At 41.2% G+C, this 22,520-nt stretch overlaps 2 protein-coding genes across 2 annotated transcripts in view; both read right to left on the bottom strand.

The window, feature by feature from the left end:
* Positions 1-14,122, bottom strand: part of LOC139408292 (chondroitin sulfate synthase 3-like) — a 202,717-nt gene extending 188,595 nt beyond the window's left edge. Inside the window, exons 1-2 of the mRNA XM_071152003.1 lie at positions 12,678-14,122; positions 6,308-6,591 (exon numbers count right to left, since the gene is read on the bottom strand). Coding sequence (XP_071008104.1) covers positions 6,308-6,591; positions 12,678-13,287 — 894 coding nt within the window. The 5' untranslated portion in view covers positions 13,288-14,122. The remainder of the gene's footprint in view (positions 1-6,307; positions 6,592-12,677) is intronic.
* Positions 14,123-16,036: 1,914 nt separating this feature from the next.
* On the bottom strand, positions 16,037-21,333 carry LOC139409630 (major intrinsically disordered NOTCH2-binding receptor 1-like). Its single transcript, XM_071155052.1, has 3 exons — positions 21,187-21,333; positions 19,523-19,771; positions 16,037-16,243 (listed from the first exon to the last, which is right to left on the bottom strand). Exons 1-3 carry the CDS (start codon positions 21,331-21,333, stop codon positions 16,037-16,039), a joined length of 603 nt encoding a protein of 200 aa, XP_071011153.1.
* Between the last annotated feature and the right edge of the window lie 1,187 nt (positions 21,334-22,520).

Below are 22,520 nucleotides of genomic sequence, written 5' to 3'. Positions count from 1 at the left end.
ATGCAGAAGTGGCTTCGGGACAAGTCTTTGAATGTCCTTGAGTGGCCCAGCCAGAGCCCGGACTTGAACCCGATCGAACATCTCTGGAGAGACCTGAAAATAGCTGTGCAGCAACGCTCCCCATCCAACCTGACAGAGCTTGAGAGGATCTGCAGAGTGGAATGGGAGAAACTCCCCAAATACAGGTGTGCCAAGGCTGTAGCGTCATACCCAAGAAGACTCGAGACTGTAATCACTTCCAAAGGTGCTTCAACAAAGTACTGAGTAAAATGTCTGAATACTTATGTAAATGTTTATGTAAAGTGTTTTTTTATTATACATTTGCAAGAAAATCTAAAAACCTGTTTTTGCTTTGTCATTATGAGGTATTGTGTGTAGATTGATCAGGAAAAAAACGATTTAATACATTTTAGAATAAGGCTGTAACGTAACAAAATGTGGAAAAAGTCAGAGGGTCTGAATACTTTCCAAATGCACCGTATACTGTTCCAGAACAGAACCAGTCACGCAAAAAACGCAACAAAGCGCCTATGCAATGCCCTCCGTCTGTCAATCAGAAACTTATTCCAGTCTCTGCCTGAAGTCAAGGCTAGTGTGTGTGTGTGTGTGTGTGTGTGTGTGTGTGTGTGTGTTTGTCGGCTACCTGCCCCTCCCCCTCCCCCTCCAAAGCATAGCTGTAGCCTACTGACGTTACACTGGCGTGATTCAGAAGATAGATAGAAGACTTTTAATTAGAAAATAATGGATTAACTTTTTCAATACAAGTTTGGGATACTATAGCTTTCACATTTCTCATTGGATTTATGAATTACAAAAAGGCAAGATGTGTTTTTAATTCTGGTGCCACTGCACACACAAGCTTTGTTAACTAACTAGCTTCTCTGGTCCAACGTTAAGTCAACTCTGAAGTTCAAAGACATTCAAAGTTCCTCCATAGAAGCCGTACCTCTGTAGGTATAATTCTGTGAGCCTAATTCAGATAATACATGTCATCACAGGATGCCCAACGTTCCTCCACCCTCTCTCACTCTCTCCTCACCTGCAAAGTTTCCGTTGCATCTCGCACCTGACACTAGTCTTCCCATCAAGCATGTAAACAACTAGCTGAACTATAGCTCGCCTGCTCCATAGCAAGCTGCTTAAACTAATAACACACAAATTATTGTATTTTTCGTGTCTACATTGAATACATAATTTAAACATTCACAGTGTAGGTTGGAAAAAGTATGTGAACCCCTAGGCAAAATGACTTTACCAAAAGCTAATTGGAGCTAACCTGGAGTCTAGTCAATGAGACGAGAATGGAGATGTTGGTTAGAGCTGTCTTGCCCTATAAAAAACACTCAAAATTTGAGTTTGCTATTCACAAGAAGCATTGCCTGATGTGAACCATGCCTCGAAAAGAGATCTCAGAAGACCTAAGATTAAGAATTGTCGACTTGCATAAAGCTGGAAAGGGTTACAAAAGTATCTCTAAAAGCCTTGATGTTCATCAGTCCACGGTAAGACAAATTGTCTATAAATTGAGAAAGTTCAGCACTGCTGCTACTCTCCCTAGGTGTGGCTGTCCTGTACAGATGACTGCAAGAGCACAACGCAGAATGCTCAATGAGGTTAAGAAGAAATCTAGAGTCAGCTAAAGACTTACAGAAATCTCTGGAACATGCTAACATCTCTGTTGATGAGTCTACGATACGTAAAACACTAAACAAGAATGGTGTTCATGGGAGGACACCACAGAAGAAGCCACTGCTGTCCAAAAAAAACATTGCTGCACGTCTGAAGTTAGCAAAAGAGCACCTGGATGTTCCACAGCGCTTCTGGCAAAATATTCTGTCGACAGATTAAACTAAAGTTGAAAAAAGGCACAGCACAGCACACCAACATCAAAATCTCATCCCAACTGTAAAGTATGGTGGAGGGAGCATCATGGTTTGGGGCTGCTTTGCTGCCTCAGGGCCTGGACAGCTTGCTATCATCGACAGAAAAATGAATTCCCAAGTTTATCAAGACATTTTGCAGGAGAATGTCAGGCTATCTGTCCATCAATTTGTAGCTCAACAGAAGTTGGGTGATGCAACAGGACAACGACCCAAAGCACAGAAGTAAATCAACAACAGAAATGCTTCAACAGAAGAAAATTGGTCCTTTTGGAGTGGTTCAGTCAGAGTCCTGATCTCAACCCGTTTGAGATGCTTTGGCCTGACCTCAAGAGAGTGGTTCACACCAAACATGGTCCAAAATTCCTCCTGACTGTTGTACAGGTCTGATCCGCAACTACATAACATTTTTGGTTGAGGTTATTGCTGCCAAAGGATGGTCAACCAGTTATTAAATCCAAGGGTTCATATACCTTTTTCCACCCTGCACTGTGAATGTTTACATGGTGTGTTCAATAAAGACATGAACATGTATAATTGTTTGTGTGTTATTAGTTTAAGCAGACTGTGTTTGTCTATTGTTGTGACTTAGATGAAGATCAGATCACATTTTATGACCAATTTATGCAGAAATCCAGGTAATTCCAAAGAGTTCGCATACTTTTTCTTGCCACTGTAAACCAGTACTTTTTTGGAGTTCAAACCAGATCAAAACTTTATTTAGCTGTAGAATGGAACTAAATAAATAATGGTTCTATTCAAAAAGAAAATATAATTCTGGTTCATACCCCCTGATTGCTGGTACTGTATTAACAATGGGCTGTTCTGTTTAGCTCAGGTTAAGGCTCTGATTTGGATTAACAACAACCGTGAGGCATGTACTCACAGTTAACCCCCATGGCATAACAGGACTTGGGAGAGAAGGCTGAAACACAAGCCTTGAATTGTATTCAAAGACATACTAGCCATGTACAGAGCCATCAGAAATTATTCATAATCTTTGATTTATTCCACATTTTGTGTTACAGTCTGAAATTAAAATGTATTAAATTAAAATGTAAAATCTCACCCATCTACACACAATAACTCATAATGAAAAAGTGAAAACATATATTTTTTGAAATGTTAGCAAATTTATTGAAAATGAATACAGCAATATATCATTTACATAACTATTCACACCCCTGAGTCAATATATATTAGAATCACCATCGGCAGCAATTACAGTGAGTATTTCTGAATAAGTCTCTATGAGCTTTGCCAACCTGGATTGTACAATATTTTGTACAATATTCTTAAAATTCTTCAAACTCTATCAAGTTGGTTGTTGATCATTGCCAGACAACCATTTTCAAGTCTTGTTTTAGATTTTCAAGCCGATTTAAGTCAAAAATGTAACTAGGCCACCCAGGAATATTCAAGGTCGTCTTCGTAAGTAATTCCAGTGTATATTTGGCCTTGTGTTTTCTGTTATTGTCCTGCTGAATGGTGAATTTGTATCCCAGTGTCTGTTGACAAGTAGACTGAACCAGGTTTTCCTCTAGGATTTTGCCTGTGGTTAGCTCTGTTCTGTTTATTTTTATCTCAAAAACCTCCCTAGTCCTTGCTGATGACAAGCATACTCATAACATGATGCAGCCACCACCATGCTTGAAAATAAGAAGATTGGTACTCACCGATGTGTTGTGTTGGATTTGCAGCACCCAAACGTAAGACTTTACATTCAGGACATTTTTTGCAGTTTTACTTTAGTGCCTTGTTGCAAACAGGATGCATGTTTTGGAATATTTTTATTCTGTACAGGCTTCCTTCTTTTCACTCTGTCATTTCGGTTAGTATTGTGGAGTAACTACAATGTTGTTGATCCCTCCTCAGTTTTCTCATATCACAGCCATTAAACTCTGTAAGTGTTTTAAAGTCACCATTGGCCTCATGGTGAAATCCCTGAGCGGTTTCTTTGCTCTCCGGCAACTGAGGTAGGAAGGATGCCTGTATCTTTGTAGTAACTGTATGTATTGATACATCAGCCAATGTGTAATTAATAACTTCACCATACCCAAAGAGAAATTCAATTTCTGATTTTTCTATTTCTACCCATCTACCAATAGGCACCCTTCTTTGTGGAGCATTGGAAAACCTCCCTGTTCTCTGTGGCTGAATCCCTGCTTGAAATTCAGTGCTCGACTGAGGGACGTTACAGATACACTACATTACCAAAAGTATATGGACACCTGCTCGTCGAACATCTCATTCCAAAATCATGGGCATTAATATGGAGTTGGTCCCCCCTTTCCTGCTATAACAGCCTCCACTCTTCTGGGAAGGCTTTCCACTAGACTTTGGAATATTGCTGTGGGGACTTTCTTCCATTCAGCCACAAGAACATTAGTGAGGTTGGGCACTGATGTTGGGCGATTAGGCAATTCATCCCAAAAGTGTTTGATGGGGTTGAGGTCAGGGCTCTGCAGGCCAGCCAAGTTTTGCCACATCGATCTCGACAAATCATTTCTGTATGGACCTCGCTTTGTACACGGTGGCATTATCATGCTGAAACAGGAAAGGGCCTTCCCCAACTGTTGCCACAAAGTTGGAAGCACAGAATCGTCTAGAATGTCATTGTATGCTGTAGTGTTAAGATTACCCTTAACTGGGCCTAGCCCAATCCACGAAAAACAGTCCCAGACCTCCACCAAACTTTACATTTCTCCTGGCACTCTGCAAACCCAGATTCTTCCGTCGGACGGCCAGATGGTGAAGCGTGATTCATCCCTCCAGAGAATGCGTTTCCACTGCTCCAATAGTGGTGAGCTTTACACCACTCCAGCTGACCGCTTGGCATTTCGCATGGTGATCTTAGGCTTGTGTGCAGCTGCTCATCCATGTAACACAACAAAATGTGGAAAACTTCAAGGGGTGTGATACTTTCTGATGGCACTGTAGTAGTTCAATATTAATGCTTTCAAATCATGATAAAAGTACCTAAAGGGGAGAGGTTGAAATCCATTAGTAATTCTGTGTGACAAGACAGTGATGTTCGGTGTGACAAAAGACAGTGATTTTTCTGTGTGACAAGACTTTGTGCAATAAAGGAAAATACTGCAGTCTCCTGCAAATCCAATTTAATCTTGATAAACTATTTCAGTAAACCATTCACTCTCAGAATACGTGGCATTTTATAGTTAATCCATTCAACAAGCTTCGCAGCCTGCAGCCATCCATTTATTTCCAATCTCATCTACGGCGCTGGTGAAATTGGTGACAACCACAAATGGCAACAGAAATTACTTTGACCAGAGGTAATGTGTTTAGAGCAGGTCACATCATTTTTTGCATAGCGTGAGCTGGAAGTGATGCGCTCCGATTGTAGTAAATGAAACCTGCTACACTAGCTTTACACCACTCCAGCCGACGCTTGGCAACGCACATGGTGATCTTAGGCTTGTGTGCAGCTGCTCATCCACGTAACACAACAAAATGTGGGAAAACTTCAAGGGGTGTGAATACTTTTTGACGGCACTATAGTACCTACAAGTGTAGGTAGTAGTAAATGTAGCCGCTATTGGTTCTGGAGTCTTAAGCATAAATTACACTTGAGGTCAATTTTCTCCAAATCAAGAAAATGTGTACAAATTCTTATAGTGGAATGTACTACATCAGGAAAAATGACCCCTTTACGCTGAAATGTAGTTTGTTAGCATAACACAGTCAACTATAGCATATGTCAACATAATCTATCAAATAACACTATAATAAATATGTATGGTCTTCAACAGCGGTGGCATGTAGAGTACACTATTTCACCACTTAGCAATCGAGAGCAGACAGATCTCTCCCTACGTCCATTTGTCATGAGGCCAACTCTTTATGCTCATCCCCACAGGAGATAACATATTTGGAGGGAATGGATTTGCCATTAGAGAGAGTCCCAATTCCTGGGAAAAGAAAGGATATTCTGACGACCACTGACACATGATGCTTCAGGCCAAGGTGGTTGCCAAAGGAAACACACCCCGGCATACAAAAACACACACGTGCGCTCACATGCACACATACACACAGACAGACACGCACACACGCACACACACTTTTCTTACAAATGGTGTCCTTCAGAAAGACTGCCATCCATGACCGTGAAAGAGCTCATTCTCTGGTCTCCTTAAGAAAGACTGCCAACCATGACTGTGTAAGAGCCCATTCTCTGGTCTCCTTCAGAAAGACTGCCATCCATGACTGTGTAAGAGCCCATTCTCTGGAGGCTTTTGCCAGTAAAAGGCAATAGCATAAAACACTAGGCCACTAAAAGCCAGTCAATTGAAAACTTAAGACAAAACCCATCACGTCGAGAGTGTACAATGCATCTCCGTGAAACGTAACAAAAAACCAGGCCTCCCTCCCTTCACCAGACAAAACATCAAATTGTCTCTTACCTCGTAGGACCAGACGCACTGGGTACCCCCGAAGCGGCGCACGCAGCGACCCACCTCCACATCCTCGTGGGTGGTGTACATCTCCCTGAGACAGGTCCCGATGTGAGGCACCATCCTCCTCAGCACCTCTCTGCTGAAGATCATGCCCGGGCCCCCCATGCAGAAGTTCTCCCCGGGCTCCAGGGCCAGCTTTCCAAGCTCCTCGGCTGTGCCCAGGCCCGTCTGACCAAGGTACAGGGGCTGGCTGCTATTCAGAGAGCGCAGGAATGACTCGAGCTTTTCGCCTGTGTGGATGGATGGACGGGAGAGAGAGAGTGAGATACAAAGTATATAGGCAGTAGGAAGTAGGCAAGCTTATATAAATCTAGTAATAGGTACAGCAGTAGGCAGGCTAATATAAAGCTAGCAGTAGGCAGGCTAATATAAAGCTAGTAGTAGGCAGGCTAATATAAAGCTAGTAGTAGGCAGGCTAATATAAAGCTAGTAGTAGGTACAGTAGTAGGCAGGCTAATATAAAGCTAGTAGTAAGTACAGTAGTAGGCAGGCTAATATAAAGCTAGTAGTAAGTACAGTAGTAGGCAGGCTAATATAAAGCTAGTAGTAGGTACAGTAGTAGGCAGGCTAATATAAAGCTAGTAGTAGGTACAGTAGTAGGCAGGCTAATATAAAGCTAGTAATAGCTAGTAGGCAGGCTAATATAAAGCTAGTAATAGCCAGTAGGCAGGCTAATATAAAGCTAGTAGTAGGTACAGTAGTAGGCAGGCTAATATAAAGCTAGTAGTAGGTACAGTAGTAGGCAGGCTAATATAAAGCTAGTAGTAAGTACAGTAGTAGGCAGGCTAATATAAAGCTAGTAATAGCCAGTAGGCAGGCTAATATAAAGCTAGTAATAGCTAGTAGGCAGGCTAATATAAAGCTAGTAATAGCCAGTAGGCAGGCTAATATAAAGCTAGTAGTAGGTACAGTAGTAGGCAGGCTAATATAAAGATAGTAATAGGTACAGTAGTAGGCAGGCTAATATAAAGCTAGTAGTAGGTACAGTAGTAGGCAGGCTAATATAAAGCTAGTAGTAGGTACAGTAGTAGGCAGGCTAATATAAAGCTAGTAGTAGGTACAGTAGTAGGCAGGCTAATATAAAGCTAGTAGTAGGTACAGTAGTAGGCAGGCTAATATAAAGCTAGCAGTAGGTACAGTAGTAGGCAGGCTAATATAAAGCTAGTAGTAGGCAGGCTAATATAAAGCTAGTAGTAGGTACAGTAGTAGGCAGGCTAATATAAAGCTAGTAGTAGGCAGGCTAATATAAAGCTAGTAGTAGGTACAGTAGTAGGCTGGCTAATATAAAGCTAGTAGTAGGTACAGTAGTAGGCAGGCTAATATAAAGCTAGTAATAGCCAGTAGGCAGGCTAATATAAAGCTAGTAGTAGGCAGGCTAATATAAAGCTAGTAGTAGGCAGGCTAATATAAAGCTAGTAGTAGGCAGGCTAATATAAAGCTAGTAGTAGGTTCAGTAGTAGGCAGGCTAATATACAGCTAGTAGTAGGTACAGTAGTAGGCAGGCTAATATAAAGCTAGTAGTAGGTACAGTAGTAGGCAGGCTAATATAAAGCTAGTTGTAGGTACAGTAGTAGGCAGGCTAATATACAGCTAGTAGTAGGTACAGTAGTAGGCAGGTTAATATAAAGCTAGTAATAGCCAGTAGGCAGGCTAATATAAAGCTAGTAGTAGGTACAGTAGTAGGCAGGCTAATATAAAGCTAGTAGTAGGTACAGTAGTAGGCAGGCTAATATAAAGCTAGTAGTAGGCAGGCTAATATAAAGCTAGTAGTAGGTACAGTAGTAGGCAGGCTAATATAAAGCTAGTAGTAGCCAGTAGGCAGGCTAATATAAAGCTAGTAATAGGTACAGTAGTAGGCAGGCTAATATAAAGCTAGTAGTAGGCAGGCTAATATAAAGCTAGTAGTAGGTACAGTAGTAGGCAGGCTAATATAAAGCTAGTAGTAGCCAGTAGGCAGGCTAATATAAAGCTAGTAATAGGTACAGTAGTAGGCAGGCTAATATAAAGCTAGTAGTAGGTACAGTAGTAGACAGGCTAATATAAAGCTAGTAGTAGGTACAGTAGTAGGCAGGCTAATATAAAGCTAGTAGTAGGTACAGTAGTAGGCAGGCTAATATAAAGATAGTAATAGCCAGTAGGCAGGCTAATATAAAGCTAGTAGTAGGCAGGCTAATATAAAGCTAGTAGTAGGCAGGCTAATATAAAGCTAGTAGTAGGCAGGCTAATATAAAGCTAGTAGTAGGTTCAGTAGTAGGCAGGCTAATATACAGCTAGTAGTAGGTACAGTAGTAGGCAGGCTAATATAAAGCTAGTAGTAGGTACAGTAGTAGGCAGGCTAATATAAAGCTAGTTGTAGGTACAGTAGTAGGCAGGCTAATATACAGCTAGTAGTAGGTACAGTAGTAGGCAGGTTAATATAAAGCTAGTAATAGCCAGTAGGCAGGCTAATATAAAGCTAGTAGTAGGTACAGTAGTAGGCAGGCTAATATAAAGCTAGTAGTAGGTACAGTAGTAGGCAGGCTAATATAAAGCTAGTAGTAGGCAGGCTAATATAAAGCTAGTAGTAGGTACAGTAGTAGGCAGGCTAATATAAAGCTAGTAGTAGCCAGTAGGCAGGCTAATATAAAGCTAGTAATAGGTACAGTAGTAGGCAGGCTAATATAAAGCTAGTAGTAGGCAGGCTAATATAAAGCTAGTAGTAGGTACAGTAGTAGGCAGGCTAATATAAAGCTAGTAGTAGCCAGTAGGCAGGCTAATATAAAGCTAGTAGTAGGCAGGCTAATATAAAGCTAGTAGTAGGCAGGCTAATATAAAGCTAGAGGTAGGCAGGCTAATATAAAGCTAGTAGTAGGTTCAGTAGTAGGCAGGCTAATATACAGCTAGTAGTAGGTACAGTAGTAGGCAGGCTAATATAAAGCTAGTAGTAGGTACAGTAGTAGGCAGGCTAATATAAAGCTAGTTGTAGGTACAGTAGTAGGCAGGCTAATATACAGCTAGTAGTAGGTACAGTAGTAGGCAGGTTAATATAAAGCTAGTAATAGCCAGTAGGCAGGCTAATATAAAGCTAGTAGTAGGTACAGTAGTAGGCAGGCTAATATAAAGCTAGTAGTAGGTACAGTAGTAGGCAGGCTAATATAAAGCTAGTAGTAGGCAGGCTAATATAAAGCTAGTAGTAGGTACAGTAGTAGGCAGGCTAATATAAAGCTAGTAGTAGCCAGTAGGCAGGCTAATATAAAGCTAGTAATAGGTACAGTAGTAGGCAGGCTAATATAAAGCTAGTAGTAGGCAGGCTAATATAAAGCTAGTAGTAGGTACAGTAGTAGGCAGGCTAATATAAAGCTAGTAGTAGCCAGTAGGCAGGCTAATATAAAGCTAGTAATAGGTACAGTAGTAGGCAGGCTAATATAAAGCTAGTAGTAGGTACAGTAGTAGACAGGCTAATATAAAGCTAGTAGTAGGTACAGTAGTAGGCAGGCTAATATAAAGCTAGTAGTAGGTACAGTAGTAGGCAGGCTAATATAAAGATAGTAATAGGTACAGTAGTAGGCAGGCTAATATAAAGCTAGTAGTCGGTACAGTAGTAGGCAGGCTAATATAAAGATAGTAGTAGCCAGTAGGCAGGCTAATATACTTACCTGCAATACTTTAGAAGATCACTTTTGTTTGTTATGGTATAATGGTACATTACCACCATCCATTAAACTATTGCATAACCCACTTACAAATACACAACATGACATAGCTTCATCTCTCTGCCCTTACTATCAACCCACACTCTACATACAGCAAACAGCATTCTTCCTCTTCATTGTTTTCGACACAAAACCCACTGGCCACAGACATCCTCTCAACATCTATTCCAAGTTGGTTCAACATAATTTCGTTGAAAGGACATGGAAATAACGTTGATTATTCAACCAGTGGTGTGCCCCGGTGGGAAGTTAATATACACTAGTGGAGTGGCATGAGCTCCCACACCACCAGCATCATGGATGGCTCCCACTCAACATGGCTACAATGAGCACGGTTACATGTACACAAAAGTGTGATTATTGTGGATATTCAGGTTAATATAATAGTTTGTTTTCAAATGTTTACATGCTTTGCAAGAACGATTTCCTTTAATAATCCTGTTTACAAAGACATCTGAAATCAGGCTAGTGAAAATCGCCAAACAAAATAAACGTGCTACCACAGTGATCATGTTATTTTTGCGAAGACTATTTAATTCTGATTTCGGACGTATAAAGTTTGTATGTGAAAACTATTTATAAATTGCATATTTTGGGGTACCCGTTGATTAAAACACTGGAACGCCAATTAAACTGTTTACATGTCCTAATAGTTTGAAAGATGGCTCAGAAAACCATGAGTTTTAATCAGCGTATGCTTACTTTGATTATGACCTTACGCCGATTAAGATAAGCAGAGTAAGGTGTTTACATGACTAATGCCATACTCGGCCTTCTGCTATAATCAGTTTAATATCGAATTATTAGTGTGTATGTAAACATACTCAATGATTCACATCCATGATCATTGATGTTTTCAGATTCACACAATCATTACCTGCAAACAATGATTGATTCACGTCCATTTTTTGTATTATTATTACACCTTTACAACCAGGTAGGCCAGTTGAGAACAAGCTCTCATATACAACTGCGACTTGGCATGATCATTGAGTTTTTGAGATTCACACAATCATTACCCGAAAACAATGACTGATTCATATCCATTATCATCGAGTACGTTTACGTGCACACTAATAATTCGATATTAAACTGATTATAGCCGAGTATGGCATTAGTCATGTAAACACCTTACTCTGCTTATCTTAATCGGCGTAAGGTCATAATCAAAGTAAGCATACGCTGATTAAAACACCTGGTTTTCTGAGTCATCTTTCAAACTATTGGGACATGTAAACAGTTTAATCCGCAGTGTATTTGTGCCAGCACCGGGTAGTGCCAGCGTCCCTCTTATGTGTAAGTGGAATGAGTTTGGAAAAACAGAAATTATGCATTATATAAGCCGTTTTCACATACACAATGTATATGTCCAAACTCAGAATCAAATAGTCTTTGCAAAAATAACATGGTCATTGCGGTAGCATGTAAACAGGATTATTAGGGAAATCATTATTTTTTACAAAGCATGTAAGCGTTTTAAACAAACTATTATATTAACCTGACTATGTAACTCCGCTCAATCATTGTTTTCAGGTAATGATTGTGTGAATCTGAAAACATCAATGATCTTGGACGTGAATCAATCATTGTTTTCAGGTAATGATTGTGTGAATCTCAAAACCTTTGACATATACATAGCACTGATGATTATGTTGCAATCAGATTGATGTAGCAATTTGTTAGTCAGGTTAAGTCAATGTATCAGGTTAAGTAAATGTATTTAAGTTGAAGTTTTGCCCTAATTTCAATATTTACAACGCTGGTTGAAATTAGAAGAAAACAGTATTGGTTGATTACTTTTTTCAAATCCAGTTTATTTTCATTGTTGATTCCATGTCACAGTATGTTGACAAATTCTGTTGATTTAACCAGTGTGTGCACAGTGGGTCGTTGTTTGTCTCTTAAGTACATACTAAGGTGGGTCGTTGTTTGTCTCTTAAGTACATACTAAGGTTACATCCACAAACCAATAACTAATATGCTTACTGTGTGAAATTCGTATGAAGTACAATGTTCTAGACATGTTGCTACAGAGGTTGTGGGTGGGGGTTATGAACTGGCATCGCACTGGGCAAAAACGGGTTGAATCAACGTTGTATCCACGTAATTTCAACCAAAACATCCAAATGTGACGATGTTGAATCAACGTGGAAAATACATTGGATTTGAATAAAGTCATCAACATAACTTTCGTATTTTATTAACCTAAATACAATGACATGGGGACATTTTTGTTGTTGATTTCACGTTAATTGACAACTCAAACTAGATGATGAACTGCCGTCTGTGCCCAGTGGGTTGGCTTTCTGGAACCAAGACTCTCCAACAATGACGCTTCACGAGTGCAACATTGTACAGTAGCAATACCCAATACGGAGAGGATACTCTCCCAAAAATGTATCTCAATGCCTGGAGGGAAGCTGTTCAAGTGCTCTTGAAAAATGTTTGAAATAGTTGACATATGAATGTTGATTTCGCCAGCTGTTGCTAACTTGCTACTGTCTAGATGGAATAGGAGTCAAACAGATGACTGTCAATGAACTTCAAAGACTACCAAGAATGTATGTAGTCTGCCCTATACATTTTAAAAGAGAAAGACAAACTATTTCATTAAGGGAATTCACCTCGAATGTAGACATCATCATCTGCCCTCATGAACCACTCGTATTTATCCAGGTAATGGTCATGCATGTACTTCAACATCATAAATGACTTCTTCTGTGGCGGGTATGAATCATCTACACCTGTCAACGACACCACGGGGACAGGAATGGGCAGTGGGACTGTTTCAGAGCCCTCGCTGGAGAAGAAGTCAACCTTCCCGGGGATGGAACTGGTCCACGTCCTGTGTGCAGCCACAGCGCGGGAATCAAGGTACTTTTTGGCTGTCATGACGCCGACATAGAGAAAATGCCTAGGTTTGGAAATAGGTCCTCCGCCATCCCCACTACCGTTACCAGTCTTGTAAACGCTCTCTTCCTCCTCTTCACTGCCCTCTTGGCTGGACAGGTTATTCTCCGGGTCTTTGCGTAACGCATTACTTACGGTGCTTCCAATGATTTCGGCCACTTTACCGATGCCCGCAGCATTACTGTAGTATGAGCAGATCGACGACTTCTTTCTTTTCCCACTGATTTCCACTACCCTGGGGACAATTAGCCAAGACGCCGCTGTAAATCCAAGAAAGACACCTACAATTACGCCCATCCACGGTCTTCTAGACCTAACGGCCATGATTGAATAAAAATTCAGAGTTTATTAAATATGGTATAAACTAAATATATCCTCCGAGTAGTGCTCACTTGATATATCTGTTTTACACCGAGCAGTTTCCATAAATGGTTATCACTCATCTGCGAAGGGCATTAGATGAGTAGTGGTACCTGAAGGTAAGAGTGTATCCCCACCTCCAGGGATAACATCCTTAAAATGTATCCAACAAGCCATTTATCCCTAGATAATCTATTAGTATCGGTAGACTGTCATGTTACAGTTCTGGGGAAATATCCACTGAGTAGCTACAGTAGGTCGCTGGCAAAAGCTTCTTCTTTTGTAATGTCCAGGGCGACGGCAGAAGTTGCTGTTCAGTCCGAATGAAAAGCAACGTTGTAACCACAACTCTTCATTACTTTCCAGTGGATAGGCTACATTGTTTCTACATGCGCAATCATTTCCCCACAAAAAAAAGTTAACTCCACTAATTTCAGGCAACTCAAGTTGATTTGTTACCGCTGACAAATATGAACGGTCTCCTCAGTCTTGAAACGTGACGAATACAGTTTTATTTGTGCACACTGTCGCTAAGTATATGCTACCTAAAGCTAGTTTATCCGCCCCTGACTCGCCATTTTGTTTACAGATTGACGTCAGGGTAAATAACTTTTCATATCCTCCGTCCCTCTTCTCTAATTTCTTTGCGTTTCAGGCACAGGCAATCAGTAGTAGCCAATGCATATTCATTGGTGAAAGAAGTAACCGGAGAGTGTCTTCCTGTTGGGCAGGCAGACAGAGGGCGGAGCGAGACAGAGAGCGATCTGTTCCTCTTCACTGGGTGACGTCCGAATGAGACCCGTATTGGAAAAGTGAGCCAACATCAGTTGGACGTTCTGCCACACCACATAAACCCATACATCTCATTAAGACCTTATTTCATAACATGTAAGATACAGGTGTAACCTGTGGCGCATGGACTGTCGCCTATAATATTTATCTTCATCTTGACTGAACCGTTCAACTGATTTATGGCGCTACTGCAATTCATCTTATCATTGCTGATTGGGAGCGTACTCTTTCTTGCACGTGTACAAGCCTAGATAGAAATAGCAAGTAGTCTAGTCTAGCCTATATCCAAAACAGTAAATTTAACCAACATTTCCATAATCACATATTTTCACAGCATTAGAATGTTCTGTATGGGATTTGAGCCCTTGAGGGCCACTGTGTTGTGGCGCCCTCTCGTGGTATCGTACTATAGGCGTATAGTGTCAGGAGTTTGTCAAACTGAAAGTGAGCAAACTGTAGGCTACTACAGTAGGGAAATGTGTGAAAATTGAAACAAAACAATTACAATGAACACTCTTTGTGTAAAAATGAAAGTTGACTTTATTTTTTAAAAGACATAAGTTATGTTGTGAAATGATAGCTAAACATTGAACACCAAATTGATGTGGTAGATATACCTAACAAGAACAGCACACTCAAAACGAAGGACCCGTCCCAAATGGTCCCCTATATAGTGCACTACTTTTGACCAGGACCCATAGGGCTCTATATAAGAAATAGGGTACAATTTGGAATGCCGCCTATGTCTGACCTCCAGCTACTAGTGTTTATTCAATAGATTTTTATTTTAAGAACAAACTATTATTTCTACTCCGGCCAAACCCAGACGACGCTGGGCCAATTGTGCCCCACCCTATGGGACTCCCAATCACAGTCAGATGTGATACAGCCTGGATTTGAACCAGGTTCTATAGTGACACCTCTTGCACTGAGAATGCAGTGCCTTAGACCGCTGCACCATCAATTAATTCTGGTGCTGGAGTAGGCTACTCTACACCTTGACAGACGACTAACTCTGAGCACCAGCCCTGTAATCAAAGAGAGAATCTCAATGCGGTCTTATACCCCTTTTAAACAGAAATGGGGCCACACACCTGCAACAATGATGTTCAGTGTCATTCAAGTGCCTATACTCAGACCCACTCACATGCACCAACCTCATACAATCTCTAACCTTCAGGGGCCCTACTCACAAGAGTCTCAGTCAGAGTTGTCCTGATATAGGGTCAGATTTCCCTTTTGATCATAATGACTGAGATTATATGGACAGGAGGGACCTGATCCCAGATCAGCACTCCTTCGCTGATACACTTTGTGACTACGGAGCACATGACGGTGTGATCAAACACCTGATTCAAATAAGCAACTAATCATGATCCATTAGTTAATCAGGTGTGAAATGCTCAGGATCCCCATTTTTACCTAATCATCTTATTTATAAGACATTATAAACTGGGTGGTTTGAGCCCTGAATTCTGTTTGGCTGTAAGCTATGGTATATCAGACCGTATACCACGGGTATGACAACATTTTTATTTTTACTGCTCTAATTACGTTGGTAACCAGTTTATAACAGCAAAAAGGCACCTTGGGATTTGTGATAAATGGCCAATATACCACGGCTAAGGGCTGTGTCCAGGCACTCCGCGTTGCGTTGTGCTTAAGAACAGCCCTTAGCCGTGGTATATTGGCCATATACCACACCCCTCGGGCCTTATTGCTTAAATAAGCACTTGTGAATCGTGACAGTTCAAGTGTCTTCTTTCATAAATGTGAGAGTATGAACAATATGCCACAATAGTCCCAAATACGCAACGTGTTTCAAACACATATAGCTTAATGTACATGTTATAGTGAATGATGAGACATCCTAAACCTTTTGAAAGAATTTGACCCACCTTGGCATGATTCTACAAATCAGTCACGGTTTCTTTACATTTCTGGTGACTACGATTGGCACTGTGATGATGATAATGATGACGCACACTGACAGAATGACGTAGATCAGTATTTTGCAAAGTCTGTTCCTTTTAATCTCCGCTTCTTTCTTCTTTAACAAGGAGTCGTAACCAGGTGTGTAGAGATCCTCCAACCAAAAATCTAGATCCTGTGGTCCTTTTTCTTCTTCCTGAAACAAAAAGGGAGACTTTGAAAGTGCAACAACAACATTGTGACACTGTCATTACAGGTATGTAATAACATGTGACGACAGGTAATGACACATTTTTCAATGACAATGGATAAAGCTACGTATAGCTTCCATGACATGTTAGTTATCATGAGCTGAAGTCGGCTGTTATAGGCAGTTATAATGGTTTATGTCACATTAGATGTAATGATAATGACTACTGCATGTAAGCATATCCACTTCAAGGAAAGTGTGAGCAAAAGAGATGGTCTTGTAACAGGCTATAAAGTTAAATACATGTATTTCAATGTAAGTTCTAAATTTAAAAAAGTACTTTATACATTATACATTTATACATGAGTAATAATCAGTAGATTTTATTGTAATAATAGTAAAACAATAGCCTACATCATAAATTAAACACTACATCAAACTAGACATTGTGCATTATACACATGTAACTTGCTCAATTTTACAGTGTAAAATGTACAATAATATTGTCAATGTTATACTGTACATTTGTAGTAATGAAGAAATGTGCATACACTACCGTTCAAAAGTCACTTAGAAATGTCCTTGTTTTTGAAAGAAAAACACATTTTTTTGTCCAATAAAACAACATAAAATTGATCAGAAATAGAGTGTAGACATTGTTAATGTTGTTGACTATTGTAGCTGGAAACGGCTGATTTGTACTGTAATATCTACATAGGTGTACAGAGGCCCATTATCAGCAACCATCTCTCCTGTGTTCCAACGGCACGTTGTGTTAGCTAATCCAAGTTTAGAATTTTAAAAGGATAATTGATGATTAGAAAACCCTTTTGTAATTATGATAGCACAGCTGAAAACTGTTGTCCTGATTAAAGAAGCAATAAAACTGTCCTTCTTTAGACTAGTTGAGTATCTGGAGCATCAGCATTTGTGGGTTCGATTACAGGCTCAAAATGGCCAGAAACAAAGACTTTCTTCTGAAACTTCAGTCTATTCTTGTTCTGAGAAATGAAGGCTATTCCATGTGAGAAATTTCCAAGAAACTGAAGATCTGGTACAACGCTGTGTAGTACTCCCTTCTCAGAACAGCGCAAACTGTCTCTAACCAGAATAGAAACACCAGTCTCAACGTCAACAGTGAAGAGGCGACTCCGGGATGCTGGCCTTCTAGGCAGAGTTCCTCTGTCCAGTGTCTGTGTTCTTTGGGCCATCTTAATATTTTATTTTTATTGGCCAGTCTGAGATATGGCTTTTTCTTTGCAACTCTGCCTAGAAGGCCAGCATCCCGGAGTCGCTTCTTCACTGTTGACATTGAGACTGGTGTTTTGCAGGTGCTATTTATTGAAGCTGCCAGTTGAGGACTTGTGAGGAGTCTGTTTCTCAAACTAGACACTTTAATGTACTTGTCTTCTTGCTCAGTTGTGGGTCTCCCACTCCTCTTTCTAGTCTGGTTACAGCCAGTTTGCGCTGTTCTGTGCATCGGCACTTACCAGATTTCTATCAAACCATCGGCACATACCGGATTTCTGATTTCATTATGGAGACGGGAAAGAAACAAGTCTGACTTATTGATCACTGCTCTGTGATTTAGTAATAAAGAAAACATATACCTCAGTGCTCTGTGATTCAGTAATAAAAAGGACAGCTTTGTATTCTTTTTCACAGGGAAATAATTGGATGCTGTTACACTTGTCATCTTCATTGCAGAGCTGACTCCCTGCTGGCGATGTCGGCGGTGCCCGTTGAGAGTTTTTAATTTGATTTCGGCTAGCCTGTGCAGCGTTGGTTTGGGTGACAGTCATAGTCCCTGACGTGTCCCGCAGTGCCCTGGTTGGGGACTTTGAGGATGGTATATCAGCTGTCACTTGGCTGATTGGTTTGGTCAGGTGAAACATTAGCTGCCTGATGGAGTTACGATGGAGCTTTCTGTGGGAGTTTGCTCAAGGATACGTATCGCAGATAATCAATCAGCTACCGCCAGGAGCAAACATCAAAGGGATAACAATTGGTGCTGTGAAGTTTTCCAGGCACTAGTAGTGTGTAGGTTTGGACTGTGGATGTGTATATGTAGCATTTAATACTGTCTGCATGGACTTGATCCCATGCTGTCACCTCCAGCTCTCCTTATTCTAAGGTCAACTGCCATGTAGCCTTCCATTATCAGCCTCTGTGGTTCAGGAGACAGTTACTTCAGGTCTAAGAGAAGGAGACATCGCTGCCAAATTTGCGATATCTTAAATTCTTTTAGTTGGCATATGTGACTTTGTGTGACAGTGACAAAGTCTGTATATCCAAAACATGCTCTATTTCTTGGAACTGATCTACTATTCCTGACGTTATTGCAAATCTAAACCCTGCCTGTCTGCCTTCCTGCCTGTCTGTCTGTCTGCCTCCCAGCCTGTCTGTCTGTCTGCCTTCCAGCCTGTCTGTCTGCCTGCCTCCCAGCCTGTCTGTCTGTCTGTCTGTCTGCCTTCCAGCCTGTCTGTCTGTCTGCCTGCCTCCCAGCCTGTCTGTCTGCCTTCCAACCGATCTGTCTGTCTCCCTTCCATCCTGTCTGTCTGTCTACCTGCCTTCCAGCCTGTCTGTCTGCCTGCCTTCCAGCCTATCTGTCTCTGTCTGCCTGCCTTCCAGCCTGTCTGTCTGTCTGCCTTTCAGCCTGTCTGTCTGTCTGCCTTCCAGCCTGTCTGTCTGTCTTTCAGCCTGTCTGTCTGCCTTTCTGTCTGTCTGTCTGTCTGTCTGTCTGTCTGTCTGTCTGTCTGCCTGCCTTCCAGCCTGCCTACCTTCATGTATGTCTGTCTGTCTGCCTTCATGTCTGTCTGCCTGCCTGCCTGCCTGCCTGTCTCTGTCTGTCTGTCTGTCTGTCTGTCTGTCTGTCTGTCTGTCTGTCTGTCTGTCTGTGTGCCCGTCTGCCTTCCTGCTTGTCTGCCTGTCTGTCTGTCTGTCTGTCTGTCTGTCTGTCTGTCTGTCCTTCATGTCTGTCTGCCTGCCTGCCTGCCTGCCTGTCTCTGTCTGTCTGTCTGTCTGTCTGTCTGTCTGTCTGTCTGTCTGTCTGTCTGTCTGTCTGTCTGTCTGTCTGTCTGTCTGTGTGCCCGTCTGCCTTCCTGCTTGTCTGCCTGTCTGTCTGTCTGTCTGTCTGTCTGTCTGTGTGCCTTCCTGCTTGTCTGTCTGTCTGTCTGTCTGTCTGTCTGTATGTCTGTCTGCCTGTGTGCCTGTGTGCCTGTGTGCCTGTCTGCCTGCCTGCCTGTCTACCTGTCTGCCTGCCTGCCTTTAAAGTCTTCAATTTACCTTTAGATAGCCTGCCAGGTTGGAGTGGATTGAGTGTCTGTCAAACTCCTGGATGGTCCAGGAGGGTTTGGACTTCTGGTTTTCCCCCATGTCTATAGTCCTTATGTCTGTGTACAGAGGGTTCCTCTTGATCTTGGAATTCAAGGTGTGCAGCGTGATGTGCTTCTCCAGGTATCTGTCCACAAACACCACAGGGCTGCCCTCGGGGGACGGGGCAGGCCTATTGTCACTCACAGTCCTACGTTCCCTCTGGGGGAGGAAAGAGATGGAGAGAGAGAGGTAGAAAAAAAGTAGAAAAAGGGAATTGTCTTTATATATTATTTTGACTGTGGTAACAGTGTTTTCCCCTGTCCATTTCGGGATGTTACTAGGGGAAACAAGTGGATACACACTTTTGTTATTACTTTCTTTAAACCAGCTGTGCATAATGCATTTGTTGTGCCTTTCTATCACACCTAACAAAGTCTCACTTGGCCAGCCTTGTGAGATGCAACAAGCTGACTGAAATAATGCTCCTACTCCCAGAGTGGATGGTTTATGCTCTGTCAGTTATAACATATCACGGCTCCCTGTGGCAGTATTCTTTAGTAAAGGTTATCCATGTATTCATACATGGCCTAGAATGTATCCGTAATGCATATACACAGGTGAGTCAAAGTCACGAATATTCCTACATGTCTGTGTGTTCACCGCAAAAAGACGCCGGAATGATCCGTCTTCTTCCCTTGTTTGGAGCAGCAATTAAACGATGGAGCATTTGCGTTAGATCATGATGAAACGATTCACAGGTTTTTCGTTCATCAATTAATTGTGTAACATGCAGAAAAAGAGATATGGACAGACTGAGAAACTGTGACCTTAACCAATTCTGATAAGCTCACTTGTTATTCTCATTGAACTCCAATGACTGACTCATTCCTGTTGACTCATGATTCTACTGCAACCAGAAGCTGTGGTTAATTAGGGAGCCACATTGACTTAAAAAAAAACAAAGATGAGAGTTGGATATACATTTTGTAAAAGAACGAATCCAGACTGAATCAATCAATTCACAGTTGTCTGCAACTCAAAAAAAATAAATAAATTCAGTTTATTATGTGTAAACCCTTTGTGATCTTTTGGCAACTATGATGATGGAACAGCGATGCAATAACTTTTCACTATGACCGTTCATTACTATTAATCATGAAAGTCAATAGCGGTCGTTGCGTGCGTCAAGAAAGTAACGCGCTCCTCTTATTTTAGTACATCTTCGTTTTTACACACAAATAAAATAGGCCTATCTTTTCATGTGTATTTTACTAGAACACTGTTACTTACAGCAATACGTCATCAATCAAATATTCCTTTATTGAAATAACGGCAAGACGATGAGCATTTTAAATTACTATTCAATTCAATTAGCCTAGTTAAAAAGATTTTAAGCACCTCTTGAGTTTGGCTTGAAAATATTCACCTAAATGGTTTGGATTAGGTGCAAGATTGTGCTGTCCTTATAGTTAGACTTAAATTTGAGCCAGAGGTATTCACACCTTTAAATACATACTGAATCTACATGACCAAGCCACTCCAAGCAGACAAGCCTTCCATTAGATATCACGTGAGTACCTGCCTTTAACAGTGAAAGTCTACTAGACTTAACGGACAGAGACAAGATGGCCTACCTGTTGATAAACCTGGTTACTCCACTGCCTCTGCCCCGACAGAGCTGCCTCGACCTGGAACATCCCGTGGGTGGCCGGCAGCATCCCCACGTCCAGCTGAAATAACTTTTCCGGGTGGTTGTTGTTGGGCAGAACCGAGATGTCCATCGTAGGTCCTCTTTAGCCCGAAGCTCTACAGGAGCTGAGACGCGTTCAACCAGGTCTACGTTCACAAACTGTTTGCCTTGTTGAACGCAATTCTGGTCCGTACACACGAGGCTACACAAGGTGCCTCCATCACGATCAGGAATTATTGATGAGCCTCTATTTATGAGCAGGTGTCTTTTGCAGGGGTGTGTGTGTAACCCAACCTGACCTCTTGTGATGGGAACTAACCAACGGTGCCAGGCAGCAGGGTGAGATGGTGGAGTCATACCCCAGGTAACAGACACCTGTACACCTAAGTATTGTCTAATGCTAGGCTAATACAATGCTCTAAGGTGTGATATTTATATAAGTAAGTGTTTCCCAAACCTCTACATTTAGTTGATCTATTCCAATAGGAGCACAGCTGATTCACTGATCGAACTGATCAACATTTATCAAGCCCTTGATTAGGCTGTAACTAGTACAATATTGGGAAATTGCTATAAGTATCATAGGCTATGCAATACAATGCAAGATTTGTACAATGTAAGACTTTTTTTCCCTTAAGTAATAAACTGTAGTAGTCTTATTAAATCCACAGCAGTTATATCTCGGTTATTGATATGTTCCAGTGATCCAAAGTGTCATGTCTTTGGCTATGTCGAATTAAATGATATGACATGCTATTCTATAAAATCCTTTCTCCGTAATTAATATTACCTGATTGAGCGAATCATGTAAATGTAATGAAAGTCGGGGCACCACAATATAATATTCATAGATCAGTTATCTTCCGAATAAACTCTTAAAGACCTAGTCATATTTTACATCATTAGCAGTCAATATTAATCGTCACCTTATTTCAGTCTCATCTGAAAGTTGTAAATTCTTCTTCACGAACACTGACTAACAAGTTGAATCAGCAATACAAAATTGGGTTTAATTATTTATTTACTAAATACCTAACTAATCACACAGAATTACATCTACACAGAATGAATCATACCCTGATTACAAATTATGTCATAAAGTAAAACGTCCCTAGCGGACGGAACAGATATGACAGCTGGTTAAACGAAGAAAAGGGGGTTGGGTTTGAGTGAAAGAGCGGGAAGACAAAGGGAGAAGCGATGTGTCTATCGGACTGTAGGCAGGAACTCTATCGTAAATACAGTATCTTATGCATTCTAAATTACCGGCCATTTGGA

The sequence above is a fragment of the Oncorhynchus clarkii genome, chromosome 5, assembly GCF_045791955.1.
Source record: "Oncorhynchus clarkii lewisi isolate Uvic-CL-2024 chromosome 5, UVic_Ocla_1.0, whole genome shotgun sequence".
Lineage (NCBI taxonomy): Eukaryota > Metazoa > Chordata > Actinopteri > Salmoniformes > Salmonidae > Oncorhynchus > Oncorhynchus clarkii.
This window is presented reverse-complemented; position numbering and strand designations above follow the sequence as displayed.